The sequence below is a fragment of the Nansenia antarctica genome (genome assembly GCF_963989245.1).
Source record: "Nansenia antarctica genome assembly, chromosome: 6".
In the NCBI taxonomy this organism is placed as follows: Eukaryota; Metazoa; Chordata; class Actinopteri; order Argentiniformes; family Microstomatidae; genus Nansenia; species Nansenia antarctica.
The window spans coordinates 44,250,097-44,278,060 of NC_137676.1; the positions used below are offsets into that span (position 1 = coordinate 44,250,097).

At 43.2% G+C, this 27,964-nt stretch overlaps 1 protein-coding gene across 1 annotated transcript; it reads right to left on the reverse strand.

The window, feature by feature from the left end:
- Nucleotides 1–1,695: 1,695 nt before the first annotated feature.
- On the reverse strand, nt 1,696–26,074 carry LOC308161255 (forkhead box protein J3-like; the record flags this gene model as incomplete). Its single annotated transcript, XM_080535244.1, has 11 exons — nt 1,696–1,814; nt 1,952–2,053; nt 2,435–2,665; nt 3,888–3,989; nt 4,829–5,170; nt 8,307–8,499; nt 9,853–9,987; nt 10,799–10,900; nt 13,264–13,347; nt 14,912–14,986; nt 25,715–26,074. 11 exons carry the CDS (start codon nt 26,072–26,074, stop codon nt 1,696–1,698), a joined length of 1,845 nt encoding a protein of 614 aa, XP_080391370.1.
- Between the last annotated feature and the right edge of the window lie 1,890 nt (nt 26,075–27,964).

Genomic DNA, 27,964 nt, shown 5'->3' on the forward strand with positions numbered 1-27,964 from the left:
CTGTAACCAACTGGACTCCAACAGACTATTTTATGATGGGAAAGACTGAATCTGACCCCTAACATGAGGTCCTAGTCGGGTCTAGTCTAGTCTAGTCTTGTCCTAGACCTTCACCAGCCCAGTAGTCTCGTGAGGGTCTCAGGAGAGCCTAGGAGTCCGGCAACCAGGGCAACTGAAGTCCTAAATACACAGCGTTTCACTTCAGTTTAGCTTATCATGTGGTACACATGGCACATCATTCAACCTCAATGGTCAACACACTTGCCAACAGGTACAGTAAAACAGAGTACAGAGAAATCCATAGTCCTACTGCAATGGGCATTAGTTTAGGGATACATGGAAATAAGGGTTTTGCAAAATAAAGAAAATAGGGGTTCTAAAGCAAGGGCCCTGAGGGTTTGGCACCGTGGGGTTAATATAACAGAGCTGTTATGATAATCAACTTACACACACGCATGCACACACATATACACATACACAAACACACACACACACACACACACACACACACACACACACACACACACACACGGTCAGAGAACAGAGAGAGAACAAAACAGCTCTAGACACAACGTTAGTAAAGGGATGTTGGCAGAGGACACATAAATAGCACCATGTGCTTTTTTCTGTGATAATAGAATGAAGAAAGTGAAAGTGTAAAAAAGAAGAAAGAAAGAAAGAGAGTCTCTACTCTATACTGGAAGAACCATTTAAGTTTGTTATCTTTGTTAATCAAACCATTATTGAGGTAATGTGAATAGTACCATAAAGACATACAACGTAAAAAGAGACGCAAAAAGACAAAAACGAGACATTGAGGGTATATTAAAAATATTAAGGGTGTAATGGTTTTGAAATGGGATTTGTCCTCTGACTACTGTACTGTAGCTTATAAGGCTTTCTCCAAAAGATGGCGCTCTACTCCACGCTGTTGACGGACACTGAGTGACAAGTCAGCCAGAGAGATTAGAGACCCCTCTACTGTATGCCATTACCGTTGTGATGTGAAATATTCATATCTAGTCTACCTTTGTTTGTTCACTGTAAACTACATATATTTCTTGGAGGTGCCAAATATATAATTGAATAAATGTATTATTATCAGAAGAAATAGAAGCCTGCTTCTTGAGAACTCTTAGAGGAGCTACAGGGAGAATAGTTAAAATACTGGAATATATGGCATGAATCCACAGTAAAAAAAAATTGTAGTGGTAGAACTAGCCAACTAGCCAGAACTTTCCATTCGTGTCCATTCAGTTCAGTTCAGTGGGGTTGCTCATGACTGGTACTGTATGTGTGATCACAAACACTAGATTAAGCTTAAACTCTTCAGTGGAAAAAAAAGAAAAGAAAATACACAGTTAAAAAATACTTCACCATCACTTTCACAATATTCGGTAACTCATAAACCTGTTGGCACTGGAACACTGAGACGAGACAATTCAAATAGTTTCAAAATGTACATTTTTTTCTTGACACAAACATGAACATCTAAAAAATTCACTTGTGTCACTATGTATGATTGTCTTGAACGTGACTTTCTATACTCTTGTATAAAAAGATCGCTATTCCTCTCTCCTGAAATGTCTCTTCTTTCTCCACGGGGTACACAGGGCAGGCTATAGCTAGATCAATACCTCTCCTCTCCTCTCCCTCTTTCTTTCCCTCTCTTCCTCTATTCTCTTCAGAGAGGGTTTAGACGATGGAGTCCCAGTCAAAGTCATCCTGGATGTCATCGGCGGGCAGACGACTCATCTGGAAGTGCCCGGGTGGCATCATGTGCTGCTGCTGCTGGTTCATCTGGGCATGGTGCCCTGAGGGGGAGAAGGGAGAGCAATGTTGGGACTCTCTCTCACATATATATATACACACACACACACACACACACACACACACGTCTACTCCACTGTCATTGAGAATATACTGTGCCCTGTGTCTGCTATGAGAGTACCTGTCATGGTGGGGCCTGCAGTGCTCATGGGGGGCAAGTGGGGGTAACCCGGGGGTCCCATCAAAGAGGACATGTTCTGTCTGGAGTCCATGTACAGATTCCCTACAGGAGGAAAAACCAATGTATATAGGTTCTAGGAGTTCAAACATTACTGGGGTCAAACAAGTCTGTGGTACGGGCACACAAAGCAAAACGTGCACAATATATAACAATACTAGTACTACTGCTACGACATAGTAGTATGATGCATGATGTCCTTGGCTGCATTAGATAACCATACTTCCGTTTTTGAGATCATCAGCTATCTGTATACGATTGGTGAGAGCAGGGCTCCAACCGATTCAAATGATTTCAGAACAGCCTAAGTTAGGAGAGCTGCATGTATCCGGTTGTGGTACGTGTCCAGAGGGAGTGAAGGAAGGAAGTTACGAGAGCTGCAGGTACAGTATCAGATATTGGAACCTGTCCCAAGGAGCCACTGACCTGTGTTGATGTGTTGATTGTGCTGGCTGTGCTGGCTAGCCTTGCTCGGGTGCATAGGGCCTAGGAGGGCAGGAGGGTGCAGGGGTGGGGCAGGCTGCTGCATTGCCCCCTGTGGTGGGATAACCCCGGTGCGCGTGAAGAACTGGTTGATGGAGGAGCACAGGTCTGCCATCTGGCCTGGGTCTAGTGACCAGTTGTTCAGCTCCGCCTGCCTCATGCTCTCCTTCAGTCCTGTCAGACACACACACACACACACACACACACACACACACACACACACACACACACACACACGCACACACACACATACATACAATACATGTCTTATCCACTGGGCTCTTTTCATTTTACTTTCAAAACTCTAGTTAAAAGCACCTTGCCCTAGTTAGTCTACAATACATCTGAAAAGGTCAGGATGAAAAGTATATTTTCAAGAGGCAGAATGAGAGAGGTATTGAGAGAAAAGGCGAGAATGGTGGAGGAGGGCAGCAGAGGAAGGCGTTATGCAGTAGCGGCTTGGCTCCTCTGTCAACAGGGTCAAGCGCCGTGGGAGAAGAGTTGTGTCCAAACAATCTACACACTTGAATGAAGTAGAAGCCGCACACTCTAGTTCCAGATGCAAAAGTGTAGAGTGTTTTAATTGACAACGGTTTCGGCCGTAGCCTTTGTCAGTGCGGCTTCTACTTCATTCAATAGTATTCTGCTCTGTCGCCAGCACCTCGCCTAAGTTTTCTGCGGTGTGCGTTCTTTTCTTTTTCAATCAAACAACCTACACTGTCATCAATCATGTGTACATGCAAAGCTTTGTGTGATGACTTTTATTCACACAATCACACATATACAGAATGTTGGCTGTGGTTAGGGAGAATGGAACAGAAGAAGAGGGACTGGGAAATACATGAATCATTTACACGTAGTAATCATTTACACGTAGTCACGCATATTTGGAGAGACGTAGGTGGACTTGACTTCTTAACTTACAGTAGAGTTCATATTTATTTGCATAATGCAAACATTTGGGCTTTTAGAACTTTAAGGAGCCATGTGAATACAGCATTCAACTTAAAGCTGTCACCTCTCATCCACTCTGATTCACTGCCCTCCCTTCACAGATCTGATAAAACAGCATGTTTAAGCTATTATCCCCATCTAGTTTACGTTATGTTGTTTACATCTACCAAGTCCTATCAGTTATGAGCTCATGATACTGGTGTCTGATTTTGTACATGTTATTATTTTGTAATATGTGATTTATATTTTTTTTAAAGAAGAGAAAATGATGAAAAGAATGACACTGGTATCAGGGTTTCCTGCTTTTTCTATCCTGTCATCCTACTTTGGCCATTACCCTCTCTAATTTCAACTGTCTCTATAAATGCAGAAAAACTACAAATGGACAATGTAATTCCATTCATTACAAGAAAAAGGGACGATCAAAGGTGGTTTGTGGAACCTTGGAAGGGAGAGAGGTCCACGTCGGCCCAGTTGTAACTGCTGGCTATGCGACAGCTCTCTTTCAGCCAGTCCAGGTTGGGGTACCAGTCAGCAGTCAGACCTGCAGACACACACGTTAGAGTTTCCCACAGGTTTATTTCAGGGCAGGGAGCAAAGAGGTCCATAACAAAACATGGCTACCACTTTAAACAAAATGACTACTTTTAAGACTGTGAAGCCTCCATAAACCCACAGAAATGCTTCACAAATCATGAATTCTTAGCTGTTATCAGAACTAACAGAGCTAGTGCTTCTGCCAGCTGCAGAGATGCAGCCGATCACAAGATGGCCACAGTTTCTCACAAGTCGTCAGGGGGAGAGATTTTGAGCTTTTAACGCAAAGCAAATGACCACCCATTTGAAGCTGTGGATCAAAGAAAGGAGATTGATTTCATTCATCCCAGGCACTGTTGAGAGAGGGAACTAACCCAGATAATAATAATGTGTTGGTTTGTATAGGGCTATCCTCTGAGCTGAGAGTGCTGCAGACATATGAAAAACAAAGAATGGGCAAATAACGAGAGCGAGAACTCCAAGCAGTTCAGAGACAGTTACGCCCTGTAAAGCATGGTGATGATAGCTAATAGGTGTGTGTGTGGGACACGTCGACTGTTGCTCCATAGATTATATGAATAATACTATACTATATACTGTATATATATACATATATACACACACACATATATACATATATACAGTATGCATGTAAACATTTACAAGCAAAATATACACTACTGTGTGGTCCTCTGTGGCTCAGTTGGTAGAGCATCGCGCTAACAACGCTTAGGTTGTGGGTTCGATTCCTGCATATATACTGAAAAATGTAGGCCCTCACTGCAATGTAAGTCGCTTTGGATAGAAGTGTCAGCTAAATGGCATATACATTATATTATATCTTACCTGTACTGGTGCAGGGCATCAGGGACTGGTTTGGGTGCTGTTGCTGCTGCTGAGTGTTGGGATGCTGGCTGTGATGGGGATGCTGTGTGTGTTGGGAGGAGTGCTGCCCATGTTGATGGGGTTGGTGTTGGTTATGAGTAGGGTGTTGGTTATGTGTGGTATGGGGGGAGAGGTGTTGGGTGAGGTGGGGGTGGTGGGTCTGGTTGTGGTTGTGACTGTGGTTATGTTGGTGACCGTGGGGGTGGGGATGGGCACTGCCCCCGCTGCCCCCACCAGGGGAGTGCTGGTAGGAGCAGGAGACCCGGGGTTGCTGGCTCGACTCAGTGGGCATACCCATGAGACCTGCAGGGCAGAGAGACAAAGAGACAGACATCATGGTCAGTCTCCAACAAAGTCCTACAACACATTGTGACATACTTATCATAATGTCCAATGCCATAACTGCCTGAAGTCTGTGAACCACTGACCCCACCAGACGCTGGGTATCTTCTCTGGTGATGCTCTGCCTGGCCTGTACTGCTGCGACAACAACTTTACTTTTTTCGGCCCTAAAAAAACTCTAGGGGCCGGTTTCAGAGACAAGGCTTAAGCCTAGTCCTGGACTAAATCACACTTTCAATGTAAAATCTCCATTGAAGATGTTTTTTAGTCTAGGATTAGGCTTAAGCCTTGTCTGTGAAACCGGCCCTATATGTTTTGGTCATGGTCCTGCTGCATGGTGAAGCCAGTTCCAGTGGAAACACACATGCCATAACATCTCCCTCCACCATTATTTCATATATTATGCCGTTTCTCCACATTTCACTCTTGCAATCACTCTTGTACATGTTCATCTTTGTCTCATCAGTCCACAAGACATTTTTCTCTGCAGGCTTTTAGGCACTTTTTTTTAGCAAACCCAACCTGGCCATCTTGTTTTTGTGATTCACTTGTTTGCACCTTGCAGTGTAGCCTCTGCAGGTCTGCCGGTGTCTTCTGTGGATGGTCGTCTCTGACACGTTCACTCCTACATACTGGAGGGTTTTCCAGATGTGTGGGACAGTTGTTTTGGGGGTTCTCTTCATCATGATTAGTATTCTTCAGTCAGCCACTGTAGAAGTCTTCCTTGGCCTACCAGGCCGTTTGCGATTTCTGAGCTCACCGGTGCCTTCTTTCCTTTTAATGATGTTCCAAACTGTTGATTTTGATAGGCTTACGGTTTTAAAGAAGTTTTGGTTTGTTTCTGAAACATTTATTCATATTATTTCAGCCTCACATTGGCTTCCTGAATTTCATTGACATTTCTCTGGTCGTCATGTTGACAGACACGAATAACAGACTCCAAAGGCAAACGTGAAGCCTAGAATCTATACTAGACATTGAGTGTTCTCTTATGACTGCACAAATGATGGTGTAACAAACCTAGTGACGCAGACACACAGAAACACCTGTCAAGCCAATTGACTTTTGGTTACCCAAAAAAAGGTGGATTTTGCATAAAAAGTGTTATAATTTCTGAATGGTGAAACCAATACGTACAGAAATACCATCAAATACAAGCTGGGAATCTCTACTTTAACATCATAGTAATTTGTTGTTTGTTTTAAAAATCCAACTTTTGGAGTGTAGAGCCAAAAGAAGAAAAAAACTGTCACTGTCCCATTACCTACGCAGGCACTGTATATGGTTTTGTCACACCTCGAATCCTAACTAATGCTCTGTGGATGCATCCCAATGTCGTAAAGCAGCTTCCTCTCCTACTGCCCTTTCCTGCAGCAGCACGGTTCTGAATGAGCTAGAGTGATAACAATTTAAATAATAATACTTTAAAAAAAAATATATAAGAATAATAATTACAAAAAATAATAATAACAGCGGCGATAAAGGAAAGTGGGACAAGGACAGGAGGCCATTTTAGACTATTGGGACACAAACCCTGAGTCAGTCGAAATCTACTGTGGTCTAGACACTGTGGTTTTCTAGGGAGGCAAGGCGCTCTGCTGTTTGGGTGACTCACTGCATTTCAGCCTCCTGCATTTCAGTTAGCATCACGCGAGGTAAAAAGCTTGGCTCTGCCTGTCTGTGTGGTGGGGCACTGCAGACCCATGTCTTTGCTCTTTACCTTCAAAAACAATAGGCATGTGATATTTCGACATGCAACATAAGGGATTTTCAAAGAAAGAGAAACAAAAGTTACCACGTTACAAAGTAGGGTTACAATACGTTTTACAGCTTTTTACACAGGTTTATAAATATGTATGATGCTTATGATTATTCATGAGGATTAGAAATGCTTAGAAATGTTTATGTTTATAAATACTGGAATACTTGTTTTATAGTAGGTTGACTATTTATAAATAGTTATAGTTAATGCTTATAATGCTTATTCATGACAGTTATCATTAACTGTTACCCAAAAGAGTCTTTACCAATATCTGAACATACGGAGCAAAAGGAGGTTGAGGAAGTTGAATTCAGGCAACAGTGGCTGAGGCGATCGACAGAGTACATCGATTCCAGGAGTGAGAGATTCTAGACTCTAATACATGATTCCAGGAATGAGAGATCCTAGACTGTAATACATGATTCCAGGAGTGAGAGATCCTAGACTCTAATACATGATTCCAGGAATGAGAGATCCTAGACTCTAATACATGATTCCAGGAGTGAGAGATCCTAGACTGTAATACATGATTCCAGGAATGAGAGATCCTAGACTCTAATACATGATTCCAGGAGTGAGAGATCCTAGACTCTAATACATGATTCCAGGAGTGAGAGATCCTAGACTCTAATACATGCGGGAAGAGGCCTGGTGACCCAACAGGAAGCTTCAGGAAGCAATTAGTGAGAAGCCTCTGAATAGTTGGAGTCAATCTAATTAGGGAATATCAAAGCCACAGACCCACTGCACTTTGCTCCACTCAAGTGTGACTGTGGTTTTTGTTTCAACAGAATTCTTCTTAATTGCCCTTGCTCATTTGACTAAGCAACACATACATTATAGATATAAACAACGGATTATTTGTTTGTGCAAATAACAACAATAGGAATACACATAAATGTGGTTTTAGCTTGTCAGTTCAGTCATTAATGTCCTAGACGTTAGAGCCTAAAACAATGTGTTCAAAGAGACTTACATCCTCCTGATAAAGCTGTCTCATTCTTTCATTTATAAGTATGTTAAGAATATAATTCGAGCTTTATCATAAGCTGTATAAAGCCATATTTTACAGTATCATCCATGATTCTCACAAGTGGTTTATGTTGCACTGCAGATGAAATCTCAAAGAGTATTCAAAAATCGTTCAAACACTTCGTCGTTGTGATTGATTGATTGAGGAGTGATTGGCACAATGGTACAAATCAAATAGTCCCAAAAGTGCAAACTCCACCCACCAGGCAGGCTCAACCAAACACTCAAGTGTTTGAATTTTTTGCATTATCTGAACCCAGGTCTGTTGCACTGGTGCTCTTTCTCCAGAGGGCTGAGACCAACCTTGTTGGCTGAAAGCCTGTTCAAAGACAGACTTGTAGAGACTACGGAAGGAGGCACTGAGGTCCTCGAAGTCAGAGAAGAGGAGCTGCTTGTCCCGCTCCGACACACTGTACTGGGGCTGAGGAGGAGGAGGGGGAGGAGGCTGCTGCTGTAGACTCAGAGACTGGGATGAGGGCTCTGAGTGACTACTGACCTACAGAGAGAAGAAGAAGAACAGAGAGATGTATAACATGAAATAAAGTAGAAAAGAGAGACAGAGAAGGAAACATGGAGAAGGAGAGATATTTTCTTGACTGTATACTAGATCCAATCAAATCTTGCCTTTTGCACTCTTTCAACTGAGGGGGATCACAAACTACTCTACATAATGTATTACACTAAACACAGTGTATACTCTATAAAGTATAAAGGCATATCCAAATTGTGGATACAACATACATTGTACTTTCTCCATCATTAAAAGCATTTTGCAAATAGATAACTGAGAGGGGGGGGGGGGGGGCAATCACTGTGGCGCCATCAGAAGTTGATCCAACAAAAAGCGACACCGCCAGTGGCCCTTTCCATCTAGCTACCTCAGTGGGGTGGCTTCTACGATTTCAGCATGCAACGCCACAAGTAATCACCTTCAAACATGAGACCGTCATCACCTGTGTGGGCAAATGAAGTGGAACTAACCCTGATCTCACATGACTGGCCGCAAATGAGCTCTGGAGCTCTTTACCTCAGGAACATTGGGATTATATAGGGTTTTCTCTGTGATACTAACTAGAGATGTCTGGGCCAAAATGTAGGCTTTGAACAATTACAAAACATAGAGGAATATTTTCTTCTCACAAGGTTTGAGATTGATCTATTAAAATGGCACATAATGGCTACATAATTTCAACTCTAATCCCTGGCCAAATTTGGCCCCTGGTATATAGTGGATCAAGTCTGGCCAACACTGAAGGCACTGAGACAGTAGACACCACAGGAGAGTCTTGGTTTAAATAAACTGTGTGTGTGTGTGTGTGTGTGTGTGTGTGTGTGTGTGTGTGTGTGTGTGTGTGTGTGTGTGTGTGAGTGTGTGTCCTGAAAGAGGTCAGGGGTTGTGTGAGCCGTAGCTGCGTCACGCAGCCGCAGCCGCAGACACAAACAATAACAGAGCCACACACACAGCATTGCCGCAATTACCACATAAGTCAAGAGCCAGTAAACAGTGACTGGGACAAACTGCTCACTCTGATCCAAGACTAAAGCCTGAACACACCAGAGTACGGTAGCGAGGCTAGAGCCAAAGCTACCAAGAGAGATTTCCACTATGATTCTCAGAGGGTTTTCCTGGTTGTCCTATATGGTAATATGTTTAGGTTTCTTGACTTTACTGATTAACTCAGGAGCACCACCACTATGGTCTCATTTTAATAGAAGTGACCCAGCTAAAGGCCAGTGCACATATACAATCCACATACTTAGAGAGTTTTAGCTGGTTAAGGAGTGGATACTATACTGTTTTGGCCTCTTGCTGCTGGGGGATGAAACTACCACTTAAAAGACTACCTACCGGTGTGTAGCTGTGCACACTGCTGCTGCCTACACTGTTGAGGTTGACGGAGGCCAGGCTCTGGTCTGACAGGCTGTTGTTAAGGCTGCTCCGTGGGCTGTCTGTGCCCTCCGGCTCTGTGTTATACAGCGCTACCTGGAAACAAAGATGGCAGACGTTATCTCCACAGTGCTTTATTTCATGGTATTTCAACAGTGAACTCTTTTCAGTTTTGTGTTTAGTTTTGAGAAATTGAGCTATACTTTCAGGAAACGTGTTTTGAACGATTGGGAAAAACATATGCAGACTATAATAAGTCCTAACCATGGCTCTTGGCTAGGGCTAATTCCAGTCTCACACAGACAGGTGATAGCTGCTGCAGTCTGGCAGGGACGCTCTGGGACAAATCTTTCTTTGGTAAAGGTTAAACTCCAGGTCGTGTATTGTACGTCAGGGGGGGAGTATGATACAGATCAGACAGTCGGGCAGGGCAGAGGTCTTTACGGTCACTTGATCCCTGACCCTCATGTGAAGAGACAGCCTGGCTACTGTCAAAACAATCTGTACTGCCGCTCGAAATGAGAGCTGCATATGCAGTTGTAGGGTTTGTTTCGCATTAGTAGGCTAATGAAAACTCAAGGGAGGAAAGAACAGTTGAGCTTTGGCCATAAAAAATACAAGTTTGGAATCTAGAGGGAAAGTAAACCAATGAGAGGAGTATCGCTGTAGGCCTATACAATTTAATTGTTTGTCTTGATACCTTGAAAACATCTCTCTGAGTCATATTGAGTCCAATGAATAGCAGTTATGGGAAACAAATGTAGATTACATCATCACAAAAACAACTGTTTCATCATGCCAAAGCTAGGCTGGGATCGAGGGTTTGCATCCATTGCCTTACGTCAGAACTACAAATCTTACAGTTGTATAAATCGTAGATCACTCTTGTACCTAGTACCTCTAGTACCTTTTTAGTTACAGTGTTGATTGCCAGAGTGGGAGAGGCTCCTCCAGACATGATACAGTCCATTCGCAGCGACTCTGATTCCAGGCTATAGGGGGTGGAGGCCTAGAGGAGAGGAGAGGAGAGGAGAGAGGGTCACACTGGGCTAGTTTCCCAGACCTAAATTAGGTCTAACCAAAGAGGATCTTACTTGCTCTCTTTGATTCAGACCCATTTGTGCATGAAGGGTGGAATTGTTTAAGTCAAATCATTGCACAGATTTCCAATTGACGTCAATGCAAGATTTGTCTGAGTTACGCACACAGATCTCGAGTTAGGATTCCACCTGAAGAGAACAGTCTTTTCTTAGGGGTCTCTAAGAAATCATTTGAAGGTCGACAGTAGATGACACACACACAAAGAACCCAGACACTTTTCTCTCATAGCTTTCAGTGTTTTTAAGACTGCCCCAGCTTGCCTGTCTCCCAAAACTGCTTACTGTAAGAGGATTGGTTTGCAACAATGCCATCTTTAATTTATGATAAACTCCAAAGGAAAGGAAAAGGTTGCAGGTTTCCTGACAGAGGTACTTATATGAATGAAGGGAAGGCTTGAGTAAAGAGAGTTGGATGAACGTAGGGGCAGGCAGGAGGAAAGACGTAGAGCAAGAGATGAAGACAGACAGAGAGTATGGTGAAAAGAGAATATGGTGACACACAAACTATTTTATTGTATTGTATTGTTTTGTATTGTAGTGTGTATGAATGAACACAAGACGATTAGCCCTAATAGACTTATACACCAGAGGAACAGTTATTACATAGACTAATCACCTTATTTTAAACAATGACTAGGATATGTGTATGCCATTGATATACAATTGGAAACCAAAACTTAACAGCTGTGTGGACTAAGGTTAAACAAATACAATATAATAGGGTAAAATGTTTGTCAGTGTAAGACAAGTACAGTTAATTTCCAAGTGTGTAAAACACAGTGCAATCTGTGAGCCACACTGACTCCAGCATGTCTGCCAGCAATGTAGCCGAAGCATAATAAAAGGGTCGAAGGGCTCACATGTAAGGAGAAACGAGAAGGCTCTGAATTAATTAATGTTTATAATAAAAAAATATGAAGAAAATATGTCTAATGGCAGCCTAGGGCCTAGTGTGGTAATTAACTGGAACAGAAGCCGAGAATACTCCCCCTCGTCTCACTCACTCTCCCTCCCTGTCTCTTCTTCGTCTCTCTCTCTCTTTTTCTCTCTCTCTTTCTCTCTCTATCTTTCTCTCTCTCTCTGCCTCCCCTCTGCATTCTCTCACCACTCTGTCTTTTTCTTTTTTTCTCTCTCTTTCCCTCTCACACATTCTCTCCCTCTACCCTTCCTTCCCCTTCCTCCCCCGCTTCTCCCTACCTTTCTCTCCTTCTCCCCATTGAGCAGCAGTGATTGTGCACTTTGTCGCTCCATGCCTGGTTGGTTTCCCTGGTGATGTGTAAGGCCAAGGCAGAGGTAGATGCAGAGGCAGATGCAGAGTGGGGTATGGGGGGGGGGTCTGGGGTGTGCTGCTGTTTGGTGCTCAGCCAGCTGCATCACTGTGTTCAGTCAGGTGCTCAGGTCATTGAACACCAGTGGTGTACAAATAATTCCTGAAGGGCCAGAGACTCTTATTTTTCATTACATTAAATCATAATTTCAATGTCTATCCTGTAGGTTGGTACAGACTGCGAATGCTTCCTGTGGCTAGTCTGTATAACCGTGCTACAGGATTTGAATAAAGCCATGTTTAGTCTCCACATGATTTATGATGGCCGGATAACAACCAAAGGTACAAAAGTGCAGATCCTGGAGGGAGCTACCTGCCCCTCAATCCCAGCTTGACTCAGCAGGAGGTGTCTCTACCTCGGTAAGGAAGTTCATACAGTAGGTACAGTGTTTTTTTGTATAGTAGGTATGGCAAAATCTATTGTTTGGAGCTTTTGTAACATCATTACAGATGCCTCGTAACTTTGCTCAGTAACAGTACATTTAGTAGCTTCATACTGCAGGTCTATCAGCATAACAATACGAAAAAGCATTTGGTCCCTCAATTTCTATTAATATGTACAATCTGCCAAATTAGCTTCTCCCCATGTCTCTCTCTAGTTAATACCTTGAATGTGCTTCCTGTTATACTGTATGTATGCACATGGTCAGTATTTCTTATCAGTGCTTGTGGGTGCAGCTGACCAGCTGGAAACATACTTTGTGAAGGTGACCAGCATTGACCCTGTCAAGCTCTACCAGTTGGTCGTGAAACACGGGTTCATTGTAATGCATGGAATGGAATGAGGAATGGTATTCCATTCCATGCATTACAATGAGCCCGTCTTCTGATGTATACCTCCACCAGCCTTCACTGCTCCATCCGCAGGGCAGCGAGCCGAGGAGACATGGTGAAAGTCCAGGGAGTGTAGGGAGAAGTGTCCCATAGGTCCAGTTCAGTACTCACCCTCTCTCCAGAACGTGGCCTCTTCTTTGGCCTGGTGGGTATTGTGTCCTCTTTAGGGTTGATGTCTATGGCCCAGTAGGACCCCTGGAGACCACAACAAATACATCAACATCACAGCATTGGACTGACCTCCTCAAAACCAAACCTAAAGGGGATTACAAAGACAGCTTTTCTGAAATTCTGTAATTTTATATATAATTCAAAAAATATATATACGTATATATATATATATATATATATATATATATATTAAAAGAAAACACACATAGTCTATACCTTCTGAAACATAGCAATATCAGTGACCAATTGGTTTTCTACATGCTTATTTCTTAACTATGCACTACCTCTTCCTTTCTATTATAAAATTCTCTGATGAAATAGCTCGACAACAAAGTAGCGCCCAACAGCAACAAAGACATGGAGAGTGGAGTAAATCAATGATTCTATAGCCATTGTATCCTCCTTTTCTTGTTTCTTATTCCTCCCACTCTCTCTTTCTCGCACTCTTTGTAGGAAGTCCAAAGCTTCAGACAAATTTACAACAGGTTCATATAGGGCTTTCTCTCTCTTATGCCCGCTTTCTCTCCATTCTTCCTTCTTGCTCTCTCCCTCTCTCAGACTCACAACACTGGGCGGTGTAATAAGAGTACATACATGATTTAGTTACCCTCATGTCTCTAAGGTGCCCTTCGTGGTGTATAACAGAAGAGATGCATTGCCTCATTGCAGACAGTGGTTCCCCCTCCCCACACACACACACAATTTTATTGATTGGTTTGAGCCATGGTGAAAGTTAAGGTTTTGGTCAGGTCCAAGTAGAGCTAATCAGGGGAGTAGCTCTCTTTGTGCCAGCCTACAGGCCTCAGCCTAGGAGTCGAGTTCAATTATTTAGAGTTTCTTTCCTCTTAATTCATTTTTCAATGGTTCACAAATCCCAACAGATGAGAGAAACTTTCACTGAAATTGGTAAAAAAAAAAAGAATGGAGCTTGTGGAAAACAATGTGAAACTGGGGCACCATCAAAATAGTGCATAACTATTACATACACTAAGCATTAAAACTACAGAAACATTATTATACACTTTATTTGATTGACCATGTATTAGGCTAAACACAAACCAGAACTATATCGCCACGCTAAAACTGACTTCCCTGCCACAGCAATTGCACTTCAGCTTCAAATCCAGACAGCTGTGTATGGGTTTGGTATCTCAAGATGCTAAGAAATTATGCAACTTATCTAAAAGCACACTTTTCCTCTGGCTTTGCTGAGGAGGACTTCTTTAGGGGGGAGGGAGGGCAGGGGAGGGATAAAGGGAGGGGAAAGTGGGGGAGGGAGCTATCCAACACAACTGATGCAAACACAATGGGTGGCCTAGCATCTGAAACTGTATACCGTACCTACATGTACTGTACTTATTATTCATCACTCTATGTATCACATTATTACTTATTCCTTCAGCAGAATCAATATCAGCAAAACTGGCATTAGGTATTCAGCACAGTGGTCTAGGTACCTACAAACAACTTTTTAAGAGTGTGAGGATAGCACCAGGTTGAGTGCATGAGGACGTTTGCATAAGCACATGAAAATGAGGCAACAACTATTGAACCATATTGTGTTTCAAAAGAGGACAGAAATACTTACTTTTCCAGGGTCGTCTTTGGAACGAGGCACTTTGAGAAAACACTTGTTCAGGGACAGATTATGCCGTATTGAATTCTATAAGGAGAAGGAGAGGAGGGGGGAAAGAGAGAGGAGAGAGTGGAGAGAGAGAGTGTAGAGTGTGAGAGAAGGGGTGTTAGGCATGGACAAAATAAACAGGACAACATGACAATCACTATGCCTGCACAGTTTGGAAAAATCAATGTTCACTTTTGATGAAACAACAGTACCACTCATATTGAGGCACCTGTTCATAAATGTCCTTGTGTTGTCTTTTGTGCAATGGAGACATTGCTTTTGTGACATGAGTGATTTACCCTGGCTGTCATCACTAAGTATTATAATAGTAATAATATAGGGAACCCCTGGAGCTACTGTAGCAGCAACAGCCTCTGTGTGTGTGTGTGTGTGTGTGTGTGTGTGTGTGTGTGTGTGTGTGTGTGTGTGTGTGTGTGTGCGTGCGTGCGTGCGTGCGTGCGTGCGTGCGTGCGTGCGTGCGTGCGTGCGTGTGTGTGTGTGTGTGCGTGCGCATGCGTTTATGTTGAGATGTGGGAGGCTGTACCTATACCATAGTGGTGAGAGAGGAGGCTGTAGCTATACCATAGTGGTGAGAGAGGAGGCTGTACCTATACCATAGTGGTGAGAGAGGAGGCTGTAGCTATACCATAGTGGTGAGAGAGGAGGCTGTAGCTATACCATAGTGGTGAGAGAGGAGGCTGTAGCTATACCATAGTGGTGAGAGAGGAGGCTGTAGCTATACCATAGTGGTGAGAGAGGAGGATCAGAAGCATCTGGCCTCACATGAACCTGGTCCCCTCAGGCCTCATCCACTCATCTGCTCCTAATGAATACTATAAGATGGAAACCTCTCTATTTTTTTCTCTGTCTCCCTCCCCCCTTGTTCCCTCTCTTCATATCTCTTTCTCACTATCCTTTACTCTCTCCTTCCTCAATATTTCTATTCAGCCTCCATCTATCTCTCTCTACCTTTCCCTCTTGTTTTATAGTGAAATCCTGGAGGAGATAAAGGAGTACAAGGATGACAAGAGAAGAGTGAAGAGAAGACTGTTCATATACTTGAGAATAAAGCATAGGCAAACAGTGACTGTCTGGCAAAGACATCCCTATAATCGTATTTATGGCATCCTATAGTATATACAGGCCAGAAGAACCTTGATCCCAACATACGCATGCGTGCACACACACACACACACACACACACACACACACACACACACAACACACACAAACACACAGAGTCAAAAACCCACCAGATCCCTCACACTAAAAGACTACTTCTTTGTCTCCTCGGACGGATGACCTCATGGTCCAACAGAGGACAGATGTACACTGCTGACAGACACACCACATCATCTCCACAAAGAGGCCTGTTCACCAGCTACTGTAAGACCCCAGCTGTACAGTTCATCCACAGAGACCCCTGTTAAGACCGTCACTAAGACAGAGACAGTGCTTCTCTCAGTAAACGGGCTGATTTTCGCCATTAAAACTGTGAGAAGGCAAATAATGCACTGAGTGGTTGCGACATGAACTGAGATAATGCGATTCGCTGCTCGACGCCGCGTCCGCCCACTCGTTTGATGGCATTTAGTGATTAATGAGCTTATTGGGCCCAGCTGTGACCATGCTGCTGCCCAGTGCTAAACGAATCTCAGTGAAAGGCGTCATACTGTGCGACCGAGGTGTTGTGTGTGTGCTTTTTTTCTCCTGGTTAGGGGAGCGGTTCAATTCTTTGGTTAAAAAGGGATTTAGAGATTGGCCTCATGTTGATATTATCATGACTATTGGCTATCGTTATTTAGTGCTGGAATGGGATGCAGGCTGTTACATAACACATATGCTGATTAAGCATGAGTGACTTTTAAAATGTGGGTTTTTGGAACACTACTGGGGAGGGAGTGAGGAGGGGAGAAAAAGAGAGAGACAGAGAGAGACAGAGAGAGAGAGAGAGAGAGAGAGAGAGAGAGAGAGAGAGAGAGAGAGAGAGAGAGAGAGAGAGAGAGAGAGAGGTTATATGGGAGCTTATGTCTGCAGATGGCGATTATATAGGCCAAAGGGGGACATACTGAAATGGCAGAGGACATTAACCCAGATGGGTGTGACGGTTGCAGGGCATATAGACGAAGGTCATCATGAGTGCAAAGCACTGGAGGTATAGGTTTATAGGGCTATGGTGGAGATAGAGTGGAGAAAGAGTTCAGAGAGAGATCAATGAAAGGTAAAAGCTGGGGATGTAAGTCAGAGTGCAGATTAAATCATCCACAGCCACAGTGAGACATGTGGAGGAAAGTATTGCGTAGTAAGATGTTCCACAGTACACAGTGATGTTCCACAGTACATAGTGTTGAAATCCTGGGTCAAAGTTAATGATCAGGCCAGACAGAGATTGTGATGTAGGTCAGAGTGAGGTGAGTGGAGAAAGTGGAGAGGTCAAAGGGTGGTGTCAGGTGAGAGAAGATGAGTGGTGTATCTCTCAGGCTTGGCAGAGCTCCCTCAGAAAGAGTAAGAGTCAGCAGTATTCACAAATGTCTCTTATTCTACTGTAACCGTACTGGAGTGTCAGGAGATTTGTCCTACAGCCCAGGGCATGTTGCCAGAGAGAGAGAGGGGGAGGCTGGGGGGGAGAAAGAGAAAAAGGCAATGGAGAGACTGAGAGGAAGGAGAGGAGTGCCAGAGAGGCAAGAAGAGGATATAGATAGATAGATAGATAGATAGATAGATAGATAGATAGATAGATAGATAGATAGGTAGGTAGATAGATAGATAGAAAGATAGCGGGGAAAAACAGGAAAAGAGAAGAGTGAAGGATGAGGACAGACATTTTTGTTTCTTAAGAAATTAGCATTTTTGATAGGTCTAGGTTTTCAGGCAATGGAAGAGACTGAGAGGAAGGAGAGGCGTGTCAGAGAGGAGAGGAGAGGATAGGTGGATAGATAGATAGATAAATAGATAGATAGATAGATAGATAGATAGATAGATAGAGGGGAAATACAGGAAAACACAAGGGTGGGGGATGAGGACAGACATTGTTGGTATCTAAACATCACTGGGGCATCTGAGCATTGAGACACTGACACTCAGACAGACAGACACTGTATGAAGAGGGGGAGGGTTTGAATACAAGTCACTGCTTCAAACACAGCCCAATACATATTCATTTCATTTGATGGTGAAGGACCCAGCCCCATCCCCCTCAGTGAAGAACTCTAAGTCAGCCATAAGTGAAGTTGTGCTGTGTGACTGATGGCCACAGAGGGATTTCAGGAGATAGAACTGGAGCTTCTGTCTCTAGGGACCTAATGAGCAAAGAGCTATGCGCACAACGACACGTCTCTACACAGACAAAGAGGACATAGAGCCACAAAGTACAGGATGTGCCATTGCAAATTATCCTCAGCTTGTAAATATTTCAGTGTGTAGTCTGTAGGTTGAACTTGAAGGGATAGTTCACCCAAATTACAAAATCACTTATTTTGTTACTCTGAAAGGACAGACTTCTATCAACACTTTGGTTCTGTTTATCTGGGCATTGTCACTAACCGCTAATTGATAGCATTTTTAAATAAACATTTTAAATGACCTATCAAAAATGCTAATTTAGGGTCTATTGTCTTCCATTGGTTTTTGGTAAAACATGCTTAAGCAATAACACACAAGAGGGTGTGCTATATATATATTGTGGATATCAGAACGGCTGTAATGTGATCATAGGCTATGGCAATATTCCAGAGAAAGCGCACCCATGAGTGTGTTATTGCTTTTATACAACAGGTTTACCCCTAATTTTTCATGTTTTTTATAGTTTATGCCCTTCGCCTATAAAAGTAGTTAACCAGCTCAGTGGCCTTGCAGTTAGAGTGTCCGCCCAGAGATTGTGAGGTTGTGAGTTCGATCCCCGGCCGAGTCATACCAAAGACTATAAAAATGGTACCCGATGCCTCCTTGCTTGGCACTCAGCATTAAGAGTTGGATTGGGGGTAAGACCCAGCGTCACGTCCAGGGGGTGTACTTGTACATCAAGCCGCCTCACACTACGGAAACAGGAGAGAGGCTCCTGCCCTAAGGGCCGTTAGGCTGGAGAATCATCGATTCACAAGGCTACTTACGGTACTTACTTACTAAAAAAGTAGTTCATAACACTATTCCCGTAGTTAAGGACACTATATTATCACTATTGATAGTTCAGGAATGCATGGTCTAATATGATTGACATGCCAACCAATTAAATACATCTCTACCTGGCTGGCTTATCAAAGCTAGCAATCCAGTTGGGGTTTTGAGAAGTGTAGCAGCATAAGGATAACAAAAACAACCAGAAAATATAACCGCAAGCGGCAATGGGGCGTGTTCCTACGGATATGCCCCCATAACCATAAATGGGGTGAGATTGACAGACACAGGGTAGATGAATGAATGAATGAATGAATGAATGAATGAATGAATGAATGAATGAATGAATGAATGGTCTTTATTGTCATTGCTATAGTACAGGTACCAAACAACGACATTTGGGAGGGGTGGCTCCCCTGGTGCTAGGAAAGAAAAAACAAGAAAAAAAACAAGAAGGGAAAGGAGCTGGTTTACATAAATAAAGGCTATGTACACTATCCACTATACTATACTGTACAGATAAGACGACTAGGGTTGTCATATTGCACATAGTGTTATTGCACATTCATTTAAAGTGTCGCAGTTTGCAGGCTTGAAATGTACACATTTGTGCCTCAGCACTACACCTGATTTTTTTTTCAATCCAGCAGCTGCTATCAATCCGTCCAGACTGTCCAGGGCCCAGAACCTAGGTCTTTGCTGTGTTCAGGGCCTGGATGATCTGTCAATCTACAGACAGGTTGTAGATTGACAGATAGGGGGTAGACCTACAGACAGGGGGGTAGACCACTCACCTAATATGGGCCAAGTTGAACTCATGATATACTAAGCTATGATATTATGAAGTACCCTAGGACCACAGGCCTGTAAGGTACCAGTCACCTAATTATGGCTTGATATACATAGGCTACTATGCTAGGATGATAATATACACTAAGCGTAAATACGAAAATGCATTGTGGATTAACCTTTTCCCACTTAATGACCATGTTGTATAGTTTATGTCAAGCATTTCACTACTTATAATGTGCTTACACTATATTCTGCAAGCCTAGCATAGTATGCCACCCCCATCTGACTGAATCAGGTAAAGCGGTCATGTGTTAAGTGATATGAACCAGAGTAAAGTTGTCTGTGTAGGCTATTTGTGAACGATATATAATGTTAAGCTGAATGGAATCAATATACAGCATAGAGGCAATGACAAGGTTAGTGAATGAGTGAAGCAACATCAAATAAAGAGTCACTAGAAAGGGGGAAATGTGCTTTTAGTTAGGAAAATGTAGTAATGAACATGGGCAGGAAATAAAGCAGCAAGAGAAAAAACAACAAGGAGCATTCAAGAAAGTAAATGTTTTCAACATATCAAGTGCAAATGGCTATGTACATTCATAAATTAGGGAAAGTACAGGCAGTGCATTCTTTTACAAAGTAAGAATCAGCCCATCAAAAGTTAGTGGCACACATATCCAAAAATGAAATGCAGTGATTAACATGGGCAGGAAATAACACAGCAAGAGAAAGTAAATGTTATCAACAAATCAAGAGCAAAGGAAAGTAGCATAAATGATAAAGTAAACACACATCCTAAAGCAAAAAAATGTACCTGGCCTTACCTCACTGCTTCCACCCTAAACACTAAATAGGTCCTTCGACCAAAATACGTTGCATGTGTTATTGTTTGAACATGAACATTCCATGACAGTCTAGACAGTTATTTATGAAACATTATATGGACAATGGCCAAATGTATATAAAATCACGTAATTTCATTACCTTAACATCTATCCTCTGTCCTCTCGTATTCATAAAAGATGGAGGAGGGTGGGCACGTGTTGTGTTGTGCCCACGCCAAAAGAAGCGTCATTACGTCACAGACGTAAATTTCAAAAATTTCAAACATTGAAAATGTCAAACATCTGTAATGTCCTTTTTTTTTTAATATATCTTCTGCTTCGACATAGTAACACATTGTAGTGCCCTCTATCAGCCTGTCGACTTCCATAAATATTGACGTAGCAGGGCAAATTCTCAGAGCATAAAAACATTCTGAGCCAATTTTTTTTCATTTTCTCCGTAGCCTACCAAGTTTAATAAATGTTCATCCAAAGGTGTGGAAATGCCAGCATTCTGAAGTTAACTATTTACTTTTGGTTATTATAGCGCCACCTATGGTCTAATCATGGTCATTCCTTCTGCCATAGTTACGGATGCTCTCTAGTTGTGGCATGCAAATTCATAGCATTTTTGGTCTGGGACTTTTTGAGTTATTTGACCAAAGCCAGGAAAATAATAATAATAATAAGTATATCACCAATAACAATACTGTTCCTATTACTACGTAGTAGTAGGAACACAATGATCCATTATTGTCAGAATCCTTCCATTGGACTAGTAACGTTTTCATTACTAAAACAAAACATGTTTTAAAAAAGCTACAATATCCTGTAGAGTGGTTATGGTGTATGTATACATTTTGCATGTGAAAGTGATGAGGTAGCCATGCTGATATCATGGATATCGGAACAGCTGGAATCCTTCTTGGTCAATCACAATCAACCTGTTATAATAACAATATTAGCTGTGGGTTACAGTTCCCTTGGCAAAGGGATGGAATGACACCCATGCAGAACATGTCCCCAGTCATCTTCTCCCTGTCTCCTTTCCTTCATGGCCACATGAAGATCCCTTATTCACACCTTTCTATTCGATACTGTATGTAGTGGGATTAACATTTTACAGGTATGAATGGAATGTACTGCACCAATTATTCACAATACAAGACAGCCTTCTAATTGTTGCTTTCCAACCGTCTTTGAAACTCCACCCTATTATTAGACTCATGGCATAATTATACACCCCAGGGTGAATAATGACGGGAATATGTCATTGGGCGTGTGTCTACTGTCATTAGAATATAACAACAGAAATCATTCACTTTTAATTGAAGTTGGTGAGACACACGCACGCACACGCGCGCACACACACACACACACACACACACACACACACACACACACACACACACACACAGAGTGCAGTGTCTACACCCAGGATGAGGTTTGAGAGACCTCTATGGAGAGCATGTGTCCATTTAGTTAACAACTGTTTCCAGGCCAGTTTTGCAGTTAGGCATATACCGTACTGTAGGTAAGGATGGCATAGGGTGGTACGGTACAGGTACAGAAGACCTGCAGTGGTGTTTCTGGGCATAGAGGTTGACCTTGGGGTATGAGGAAGGTGTGTGGACACACACACACACACGCACATCTGGCTGGCAGACAGGACAGGCGTGACATGTTAACAGAGGATGCTGGGATGCATGTAACAGCTATGTGTGCGTTGCTGGGCAACAGAGAGCAAACATACCAAGTGAGCAAATCTGTCACTGACAAAATATCATGCATTTTATAGGGACCATAGAGTTCATGATCATCTTAAAAATGCTCACATAGGCTAGACACTAGCACATTTACTCACTATATCGACCTCCGTTATCACAAATATAAAGATAAAAAGATTGAATGTTGTTGTACTGTACTGTCCTCGGGAAAGCTATAATGATTTCTCGTCTCTAGACCTAACACATAGGTCTACAGACGTACTATGGCTTTCTCCAAAACCACTGATGCAAACAAGTTCAACTATCTTTAACTAACTCCTCACAAAGATAGGAAACGTCATTAAACATCCATGACCCTAGCTCATATGAGATCATTGAGTATGACAGACAGCGTCCATGGAAAGGCCAACGTCACAGAGCGGCCTTTGCACATTAGGGCCACTAATGCATAGGAAATTAGCTGGCTAACAAGGGCTAGCCGCTGTCTACAAGGTCAGGTCAGGCAGGGCACAGGGGTTAATGCAGCCCACAAGGCACATCTACTGTATGTAACTAAACAGACATTATGGTAGGATGGTAGCTAGAGATCCTGGTCTGTCTTGTAAAGGAGACTTTGCATCACAATGAGACTTAACCTGGTATTGTATAAGGAAGGTTAAATCAAATGATATGGAGGTCATTTAAACAATTACAAAAACCCTACATTTTCGACATTTTCAGTGCAATCCAGCTCCGTGGCATGCCGTTAATACCATGTTTGTTGAACTTGCTTCCAGTTCTCAGTGTCCCCTCATCCCATCGATGCAACGGTATGGGAAACACGTTTATCTAATTGACCAACAAGAGTCAACAGTGATAGTAAATGTCTTTCCTTTCAGCAGCACACTGATTGTACAATAGGCCCTGTGAGGACCTAGCCTGTTGGCATGGAGGGACACATGGGTGTGAAAGGGCTGTTAGGGCGCAGTAAAGGCCAGGCATGGGAAAGTAGATCCATGCAGAGCAGTATCCAAAGGCAGCTAGGGCTGGTAGAGAAACTACAGGATATTTTACTGTGCTGAAGATACCTGCTGACAGCAGCCTAGTCTGCTATCAAGAAGGAACAACAGAGACAAACGAGTCATCAGTTGACTTATAAGATAGTATATAGTAGCATAAGTACAATTCAATATTCAATACAAACCTGTAGATTCAATAGAACTACATTGCTACTCCTACAGTCCTACATTTTATAACAATGTTTGCTAAAACAGACCAATGAAGCAGCAGAGCACTTAAATAACCCTGTTTCACATGACATAACAAGCTCAAGAGCTCATGATATCTCAGTGCTCTACACCGGTTTTACAAGAGCTAATACTGCCCAGCACAGCATAGCACAGCACAGCACAGCACAGCACAGCACAGCACAGCATAGCACAGCACAGCACAGCACGGCACAACACATCTTTTGATAAGAGTGCAAGAATGACAAGAGCTCTTGACATGTCCTGTTTCCTGATAAAATGCGGACGTCTTATGACCTTGACGAGTTATCTGATTACACTCTGTGTATCCTGTAGCTAATGCGCAGCCTGCATTCAAAATGTGATACGAGTGTGTCTGCATCTGTGTGTGTGTGTGTGTGTGTGTGTGTGTGTGTGTGTGTGTGCGAGCAAGCCTTGTTGTCCTGGTTTCAACCCTGCCTCTTTCCCGCACATCCACATTATCATACAGAGCAGACGAGTGCGTGTACTGGGTAGTAAACCTCTCCCCCACTACCCAGTCTCCTCTCCTGCTGAGCTGCCCCAGTGTAATCTGCAGACTGCACACGTATGCCTACCTGCGTGGGAGGCTCTCTCTTATTCTCGCTCACTCACTAGCTTGTCTGGTTGTGTATGTGTGTGTGTGTGTGTGTGTGTGTGTGTGTGTGTGTGTGTGTGTGTGTATGTGTGTGTGTGTATGTGTGTGTGTATGTGTGTGTGTGTGTGTGTGTGCGTGTGTGTGTGTGTGTGTGTGCGTGTGTGTGTGTCCGTGTGTGTGTGTGTGTGTGTGTGTGTGTGTGTGTGTACAAACTGTGTCCGTGTGTGAGAAACAGAGAAAGACAGAGTGAGACAACAACTGAGATGAGTAAGTGAGTGAATCTGCATCTTTTTTTGGAGACAGTATGAAAAGGCATGTGTGACTGTGTGTATGAAAAAAAACAACGTATCCTCCAAATCAAGGCAGCCAGACAGTCGTAAGGCTCCATGGCTGTCTCCTACTGTGTGCAGCTGATAGCAATCACCTTGACTGTAATGAATAAGCTACGTTCTCTTTGATGCAGATCACCGCTCCGACCACATCATCTTGTGAGTCTGCACTTGGGCAGGTACATCCGGGGCTAAATGTCTACAGCTTGTACCATGTATGCTGAGGGTATATTGGTCATCTACAGGTCTATGTACGGATGTGAGAATAGTCCATTGGCCTTTTGTTTACTATACCCCACCCATGAGGGATAGTTCACCAAAAATTACAAAATGTAAGTGCTAATTGATAATTGACATGGTAAGGAGACAAATACAGTATGTCATATTATGAACTCTACCTTTATGAAGGGAGAATTATATAAAAAAGAGGCTCATACTGTACATAGACCATATCTCTAATCCTTCCTGTGTCTAAATGTAAAAAAACATGGACGTATCTGTATCTCACCAACAAGCATAGAACACTACAAGAACAAACCAACTTGTATCTCGAGCCTTTTTGGTGCTGCTGCCATGCAATTTAGCTCAGGAGCTGTGTCTGGAAGATTAAAGCCAGAGAATAAACACAGGTTTGTCAAAGGAAAATGGAAGGGGGGGAAAATATTCACACTCACTGAGGAAATCTTGCAGAGATTACAGTAAATTCTGATACAGAAAGCCTCTTCAGTGTGTCACAGAAAATAACTGTCTCTGTCATATACTGTACCACTACTGACGGCCTAAAAAGGGGAGTATCCCAAATAGATCTACAACTTATCTTTCTCCAATAACATAGCTAATCAACTTGTCAAACTGACTATGATTCACACAGCGCTACACATAAAGGATTAAATCATGTCACTTGAATGGAATGCTAGATTTCTGTCACTCTCACTGTGCTGCGCATCTCTCTGAAGCTTAATACCCGAGGATCTGGGTACCATAGGAATGCCTGAGCAATTACCCGTCTTACTTACAGTATATAAACTCACTCATTACTGCTGCAGTTCAGTTCCAAAGTCTGTATATTATAAGAGATCAATCTCTAATTAATAGGAAACATTTTCACCCTCCACCTCCCTCCTTGTCCTCTCCCCCTACCTTCCAGCCACTGCCTGCCTCCCGGTAGTAGGGGAAGTTATCGCAGATCCATTGGTAGATCTCGCTGAGGGTCATCCTCTTACGCGGAGAGCCATTGATAGCGAAGGTGATGAGGCTGGCGTAGCTGTAGGGGGGTTTGCCGTCCCGGTGCTGGGCCGCCTCCTCCTGGTCCAGCGTGGTACCCGGCTCCAACGGGACGCTCTTCTTCCCCGGTCCGTGAGCATGTCCATGGACATGGTGGTGCCCGTGGGCGTTGTGGTGGTGGTGGTGCCCAGCGTCCGCCTTCTGGATGGCCGCCCGCATGCTGAGCTGGGGCAGCCAGTCCATAGAGGTCAGACTGCTTTCTAGTTCAGAGGTCATGGCTTGTGGTGGTGGGGTCGTGGAGGTGGGTGGGGGATTCAGGGGCGGAGCAGGAGGATGCTCTCCGTTGGCTCACTGGATTGCTGTTGTGCGATGGCCCCGGCTGAAGTCTGGAAGTGGAGGTTTGTTTACAAGCATTGGCTGCTAATACTAATGTCATGCTGCTACATACAACAGATGTAGTGTTTGAACAGAAATAGAGGCTACAGCGGTCGGTGTATAATAAAGTACAACAGGATTCAGTTATAGATTCGATATATCTGATTAGGATTTGGCGAAATTGAAGCATCATGGTTATTTTTGTGCACATAGAAACATTTTGTTCATAAAGCAACAGTTTCTGATTAGTTTCCAACAGTTCAATTTGACCATAAAGGAAAACAATACAGTAAGTAAGTAAACAAGGATATATATGGGGTGAAGAGGTCTTACTCTTTCCATTTCTTTCCATCTCTCTTCTGGCCCGAGCATCTGTGGAATTCACTGAGGTGGAGTCCTTCTCTGGTGCATGTTCACACTACGTTCCTCATTTAGGCACTGTTTTGACCTCTGCTGTAATGCGGAAAACACAGGAGAAGATGAGTTTGTAAAGTCCTCTGACCGAACACACTCATAGAATACACAAAGCAACACCACCACCACCACCATGGTAAAAACCTTGCTTTCGTGCCTAACTGTGTCTATCTGGCTTGCCTCTCTGTCATTCTTCCTCCGACAAAGTGGAAATGGCAACTGGATCTGCAGAGTGACTAAAAGCTGGGGAATTGTTTTCACAAGTGCCTGCCAAATGGGGGAACAGCTCAGGAGGAATTCCAACTCTCAAGAGAAATCCGAAAGCCCCACATCCTCCGCCATTCTCTCTGTCAACGACGTGCCTCACTCTGCTGTCAAGACCAAGCCCACCTTTCAGTTTTAGACTTGAACGCAGAAGAGTTTAAACCAAACATAGACTACAGGACTGTGTAATCTGTGTAGTGTAAATGAGGAAAAGCTTTGCTTGAATACTTTTTGAGTGAGACTCCTAAGCTTAGTAGAGAGCCTCTATTTCAAATCAAACATCCAACAGCAACAAGATCCAGCTGGCGTTTTTAGGGATGCCTCTGAAATCACGATGTCATGTGATACATGATGTTTGGCTGCAGTTCAGATATCGGACTCCGACCTTCACAATATTCTATGAAACTTGAAACTTGAAACTATTCCAAAAAGGTGTGCTGAGGTCATTATGAGAGTACTCTCAATGTTGTATGAACTACAATACACTATATTCTTTAGACGATAAATCAAAAATGTTACACGTCAGAGTAAGAAGGAATTGTAGTACTGAGGGAGTGTGGACCAGAATGCCCAGCTTGAACCTTAAAAGGATTCAGGGGCTAAAACCTAGGTGTTAGAGATTAGCTTGCAAAGGATAGAGCAGTCCAAGTCTACACCTACATCTCAGACTGAGCAGATACAACAACCTTCAAGTGTCCTTCAACAGAGAAGAACACAATGGCACATGCATTCACAGTATGCACACACACACACACACACACACACACACACACACACACACACACACACACACTCTGTAGTGTACAGTATCATCGAGTAGAAGTTCAATGAGAAAAACCCACCAGAAATACACACTCAGTCTCTGCTAACCCCTTGAGAGCAAAATACAGGAGGTTAAAAAAGGACCTGAAATTCTCTGCCTGCAAACTAGCTTAATTACAAGTCGAAAAAAACAAATGTTTAACGCACACTCATCTAGCCAAACAAGCTGGGTTACGGAGGGGGAGGGGTGGAGGGGGAAAATGCCCAGTGAGCTTTTACACAGCCACCCCCGCCTCCTCCTGAAGGGCCCCTCTGACAGTGGCACTCTGGGAGAATGCCAGAGCCCCCCCC